This window comes from Triticum dicoccoides, chromosome 5A, assembly GCF_002162155.2.
Source record: "Triticum dicoccoides isolate Atlit2015 ecotype Zavitan chromosome 5A, WEW_v2.0, whole genome shotgun sequence".
Lineage (NCBI taxonomy): Eukaryota > Viridiplantae > Streptophyta > Magnoliopsida > Poales > Poaceae > Triticum > Triticum dicoccoides.
In genome coordinates this window covers 55,950,758-55,957,067 of record NC_041388.1, presented here as the reverse complement: position 1 = coordinate 55,957,067, position 6,310 = coordinate 55,950,758, and the positions used below count along the sequence as shown (strand labels likewise).

The following is a 6,310-nucleotide window of genomic DNA, read 5'->3' as shown; positions in this document are numbered from 1 at the left end:
CCTGAAAATAATGACCTATTTCCCTTGACACTACACTACCCCCACTAACAAATGAGTCGACTGATCAACACCATTTTATTGGAAAGCCTTTCATGAGCATGGCTTATTGAAAAAAAGGGTCATTCGACTTTATCATGCATCTTTTTGAAGTCCACCTTGAAGATAACTCCATCGAGTTTCTTAGAGTGCAACTCGTGGATGGTTTCATGCAAAAGTACAACTCCCTCTAGGATTTGTTTTCGAGGCATGAAAGCCTTTTGTGTAGGTCCCACCACCTTGTGAGCAATCGCAGGCACACGATTAGTTGTGACTTTGATGAAAATTTTAAAGCTAACATTGAATAAACAAACTTGACGAGACTGTTGTATCTTAATAGCCTCTCTTCTGTTTGACTAAGAAGTGATAATGCCGAAGTTTGGTTTATACAAGGGCATGTCTTGTATATCACTACTAACATAAGCATAATATCACCCTTGATGACCGGCCATAATTTCTGATAGAACTTAGCCGGAAACCCATCTAGCCCCGACACCCCGTTGCCTTATTATGCTTCATGTGTGAGATTGCATCGCGCACTTCTTTTTCCCAAAAAAGGGGCCGTCGGAATGGCTCGCCACACTTGAAACTCCTGCTGCCTACTGTTGAACTATGCCCATAAACCCTCAAGAAAGAATCGTGAACATGTTGATTCAAAAACTCATCTCGAAAAACGAGAGGCCCTGATAAACAAAAGCACATTTTGATTGCTGTGTATAGTTAATTTTCCGTTCATTAGCCAGTACTTGTATATATAGATTACCAATGCAAGGCAAGGGTGTTTGCTTGGCAAAGACTCAAGAGCATACGCCACCGGCTGCCATCTCCCAAGACGGATGCAATGGATCGACAAGGAGACTGTTCTCCGTCTCCATCTACACGGTACCGTTGCCTCTGCGACGCCCGCATGGCGCCAAGACATGCCCCGTGCGCCGTGCTCCCGAGATCCGCGCCATCGTTCTCCCCTCCCCTCTCATATCGCCTTGCAGCTGGGCACATGGGGAGATTCGGCCCCGTGCCAAACCCCCAGGTTCTTGTTTTTGTTTTTCTCGTCACCACATGGCCACGCCGCCCCCGTTTGGCAGCTTGCCCCGGCTGAGATCCTCGCTTGTTTAAGGACAAGCCATGGTTTAAATTCAGCTTGGAATCAAGCTACGCACACAGACACGACACAGGGCTTAGGTTAGGTGCATCACATGGCATCTACCCATCCACGCATGAATTTTCAAGTCAGAACAACAATGAAAGCTTCCATTTCAGCATTTTTAAACTTACTAGCTAGGTTCATAGGAGGCATAGGATTCTTGCATTTGACCCAATCAGGAGAGAGATCATGGCATAGGCATAGATAGGATCATGGCATGATTGAAATGGGGCAAGGCAGGCAGCATGGCTACAAGGGTTCAAGATAATGCCAGATCCAGGGTTCCAACTTAGAAGTACAATTCTACTACTACTACTACTACTACTAGTAGTAGTAGTGCTACTAGTGCTTCTACTGCTGCTACTAGTGAACTGGGGTTACTTACTAGCTACAGCTAACAAGTTAGGGCAACAGCAACACTGAGATGGTGTTTGCTTTGGTCCCAGCAGCTAAACTTCAGGCCTAACACCGATTTAATCCAACTACCTCAGCTACGCCGGTCGGTCGCGCATCACGTTACAAAAATGGCGACCGGCCGACAGAGAGCGCTGCCGCTACGTCGTCTCCTTGAAGCTCTTTGAGAGCCAGATGGCCGTCTCCCTGGGGGACGCCTTCTCGGGGCCGAACGGCTTCAGCAGGATCCCCAGCTCGTCGTACCTCTCCTGCTGCAGCAGCTGCGCGCTGAACTCCAGCAGCCCCTCCAGCGCCTCCGCGCGCTGCTGGAATGACGACATGTCGAACCGCTGCAGCCTCGAGTCGTTGGAGCCCCGGCTCGACGCGGCCGTGGCGTTGCGGCCCGACGAGTCGCTCCCGTTGTCCCCGCCGTCCGCGCGCAGCACCTGGATCGTGCACTTGTCCTTGGTGATCGACCGGTTGATGAAGGGAGGGGTGGAGCATGAGCCATGGGCTGAAGAGAGCTTGTGGATGGAGTGGAAGGGGTCCTCTGATGAAGCCAGTGGAAACTCTGCGATCCTGTCGATTCGAGGCGCGTTCATGGACACATCAGGGGAGCCTAGCTGGTCAACAATGCTGATGCTGCGCTTGATGGGCGTTTCGTATGTCGACAGTGGGAGGGATACTCTTCGAGCCAGTCGAGCACTCTTGTTCACAGGTGTCACTGAGGGCGGCTGCACAGAAGAAATTAGACACTCAATGAATATTCAAACATCTGTTTAAGCATGTAGCAAGACATGCAAAACTGAAGAATGCAAATGCATGTTACAGACAAAAAATTACAATGTGCTATAAAGCTATACCTATAATTGAGGACTATGGCATTTCACTAACAAATGGTGAACAAGTTTATCAGTGCTACTATTTAGAGCATAAAGAATCAATGGCGAAAAATACCTCAGCACGGTTTGTTCTGTTATAAGATGTTTTTGGAGTTTCAAGCCTGTTTCTACTTGTGAATGTCTTCACTGGATTACTCTTCGGAGTCCTTAGGATGCTTGATGTCTTGGTTATCATGGCTTTACTGGTAACCTCGTCCTCCTCAGCCTGACTGCTGTCAATGGATAACTCTTTGCAACTCTGAGTGGTTGTATACTCCTTGATGCTCCGAGTAGAACTAACAGAATTCCGCTCGGGTGATGGTTTGCTAAATGTTACAATCCTATGACTTCCCAAAGAGTTTCTCCTAACCATTCTTCTGCGCGCAGAATCAGGGACATCATCAGGAACTGTCATCTTCTTAACTTTGTCGGTCAGAGATTCATTGATGGGATGAATATTGCGAGTAGGACTAGACTTCAGTTGAACTTGAAACACATAAGGCTGAAGTTGAGGATGTTTCAGCAGTTCTCCAGCCTATACAGGTATTAAGTGGTATGTGCATCAGAGAACAAATTTGTATGAAAATAAATGGTAGATTAGCAATGACTAAGAGGGCACTGAGGAATTACGCTTGGTCTGTGTTCTGGGCTTTTCCGCAGCATGCTCTTAATAAGTCCCCGACTGCATGAAGTAAAAGTTAAGCATGCTCCATTCGGGCAAGATGACAAGCAAAATTGAGTGAGAAACAAAAAAGCTTGCTAACTTACAATGGACCAGAATATTTGGTAGGCAATGGTGATACTATTGACTTCGTGATCTTGTTAATCAGAGCTTGCATGTCCTGCCATGAATTAATGACAACCAAACCCTCATTAATTTCTGGGGCCTTACATTGTTAGTACAATGTGAGCCTAGTAATTAGTACAATGCAGGTTTACTAATAATAGAACATAAACGTCCTAGACGTGTTAAATAATCTAACTTAAAGAGCATAAAGTGCTCAGCAGGTAAACAATAATGTTACTTTGTAGTTTTGAAGTTTGACCAACAATTTGCAATAATCTATAAACTAATTACATCCATGGGCACAAAAAAGAAGGCAATGTTGAGACTTACAAAAGCTTTAAAGGCAGGCCTGAGAGCAGTCATTTCGTATATACAACATCCTGAAACAGAAAAAAAAATATAAGTATGGAATCACAAGTTTTCTGTCTAGGTTCAGGAAAGTGATTTATCCCATAGAAGTGATACATACCTAGAGACCAAATATCGGACTTGCTACCATATGGTATATCAGCAAGAAGTTCTGGGCACATGTAACTTGGCGTTCCTACCACCTAGGTTCAGAGCAATATAGTACTAAGTACACCATCGAATATGCATAAGAAAGACAAAAGATATTTCGATCACTTACGGAAGATGCCAGATCATCAGAAGTCAATATTTTTGCAAGCCCAAAGTCACCTGCAATGTTATTAAATTTGAAATCACATCATTACCAGGATTGCATAACTCATACATAAAGTATTGCACTTTTTCTGGGACTAAGCTACGTACCGAGTCTTATAGTTTGGTCCCTCGCAATGAAAATATTGGAGCACTGAAACAAATTAGCAGCTTCAGTTCACATTATTATCACGCCTTACAAATATAAGTACCATCATATATGCTCCAACTGAACCACTGTCAGTAGTCACTGACCTTCACATCACGGTGAAGAATGTGGTTTGTGTGCAAGTAATCAAGAGCCATAAGGAGCTGCACAAGCCACTTGCAAAGCTTCTGCAAAATGAGAACAGTTAAAAGTGCGTTCCTCGGCAAAACAAGCTAAAGATGCCAAAAGAAAAGCAAGGCAAGAACTGCACCTCCTCAGAGAAATAGGTACCATTAGCTCTTTTAATAGCTTCAGACCTGGACCAATACATATTGTGTTAACTACAGGGACTAAAGTTTGTGAAAAACTGTTTAAAAGGACATCACAGGTAACATACATGTCTCCTCCCTGACAATAACCAATAACAATGCAGACATAGCAACCCTGAAAGTTCAAATAAACAGAATGAGCATAACACATATATTAAGTAAAACTGAATCAATTTCGCCTTCCTGCTTGCCAGTATAACCCTTTTTTGTCCTTTTACCTACCTTCTCTACCCACGAATCTTTGTACTCCACGATGAACGGATTTCTCACAGTTGCAATAAGCTGCATCTGCATGAAGAACATTTCCGCACAATTCAGTGAAAGGAAAGCACAACACAAGACAATATATCTTGCTAGTTCAATGATTCAGATCAATTCATCTCAATAGCACCATCAGGTGGTAATATATTTACATAACCAAATCTGCACCACATCTACTGATAGTTTGTACCAAAAATGGCATCAATAAGCTGGTCTTGATGGGCAGAAGGTTTTCCTTCAAATCACAACTAGGCACCAAAAAAATGAATAAACATGGCTTGGGAAGATGAAGCAGAAGAAGATTTACCTCCTGGTGGGCAGACCGGCGAGTGCGGTCCGTTTGTCGGGCAAGCCGGATCTTCTTCAGCACATACCTGCACGAGACACAGAGCATCAAAATGACTGAAACAAAATTAATCCTAGAAGGCGAGTGAAGAGGGGTGCTAGTCGTAGTGAGCCTCACTTCTTCTTCTCCACCTTGTGCCTCACCAACAGAGCAGAGCCGAATGCTCCTTTCCCAATCTGCTCCAATACCTCATACTGATCCATCCTTGTCTAGTCTGCTGCAGCTCGCACACAGCAAGCTATGCTCTTTTCAAACTATCCTGGGGGTAAAAAGGAACAAAAACAAATCAGTACTTCTGGCAAGCAATGGTGAGGAATAAGTGCATTGAAGTACCAAACAACTCCACACACACACAAAAAAAAACAAATATTCAGAGTGAAAAAAGGTAGTATTGTCCAGAGAAAACAAATCAAAATGGATGGCAAAGTTGCCAATACTCCAAGAGATATATATCTTGGGGTTGAGGGGGGGAAGGAGAAGACCAAAAGCGTGAGCTCACATGAAAACACAAGAAAAGACAAGTGACCCGTAATTACGGATGCAAAAGCAAAGCACTCGGTGACAAAACCTGCCGACAGCCCCACTAAACTGTTGTGAAAAAAGAAGAAAGAGGGAACGGTGGAGCTCTGGGCCGAAATGTCAAATCGGAACTCAAGGAGCAAATCAGAATTCAAGACGCAGGGGGAGAAAAATAATCAGCCCCGGGTCCAAGCTCCACCAACTCCGAATCAAAGCCACCCCAATGATTTGTTTTTCTTTTATAAAATCAGCGAACGAATCCCAAATGCCGACTCCATGAGCGCATCAAAATGGATGCGAAATGGCGGCGCACAGTGCGGCTCTCGATCCGACCCAAGGAAGCAAGAACACAGCTCCGAACCCAAGAAAAGCAGAGGGGAAAAAACGGAAGAACAATCCAATCTAATCCGAGCTCGGAGGCTGGAATGCCAGCTCCAAGAACCCCGCCACGGCCGGCGGAGAGGCCGCCGGACGGGAGGGAGCGGGGCGCGGTGGACTTACGAGGTCACGCGCGCAGATCTCGCCGCATTTGATCGGGGACGGAGGCGGGGGGGAGCGGCTGCGATTTGAAGGGGCGGCGGCGGGGAGGAGGAGAGAGAAAGGTGGGGTTTTGGCCTGGGGTGGGTTCAACTTCAAACTCGGCGAGAGCCCCGCCCGCCCGCTCGCTGCCGCTTTCCAATCCCCCAAAGCTTATATAGCCCAAAGTTAAAGGGAGGAGGAGGAGGAGGAGGAGAGCTAGAGGAGAAGCGTCCCCGAGGAGAGAGAAAAAGAACAGGGCTAGAGAGAGAGGGAGGGGTGTGAACTGG

At 45.8% G+C, this 6,310-nt stretch overlaps 1 protein-coding gene across 1 annotated transcript; it reads right to left on the bottom strand.

Annotated features, from left to right (window-relative positions):
- Nucleotides 1–1,375: 1,375 nt before the first annotated feature.
- On the bottom strand, nt 1,376–6,304 carry LOC119299251 (serine/threonine-protein kinase Nek2-like). The gene is made up of 15 exons (XM_037576501.1): nt 6,006–6,304; nt 5,103–5,244; nt 4,947–5,013; nt 4,601–4,666; nt 4,447–4,493; nt 4,321–4,366; nt 4,157–4,237; nt 4,013–4,055; nt 3,870–3,919; nt 3,711–3,792; nt 3,572–3,621; nt 3,223–3,296; nt 3,085–3,136; nt 2,531–2,989; nt 1,376–2,307 (listed from the first exon to the last, which is right to left on the bottom strand). Exons 2-15 carry the CDS (start codon nt 5,186–5,188, stop codon nt 1,735–1,737), a joined length of 1,776 nt encoding a protein of 591 aa, XP_037432398.1. The 5' UTR covers nt 5,189–5,244; nt 6,006–6,304; the 3' UTR covers nt 1,376–1,734.
- Nucleotides 6,305–6,310: the final 6 nt, after the last annotated feature.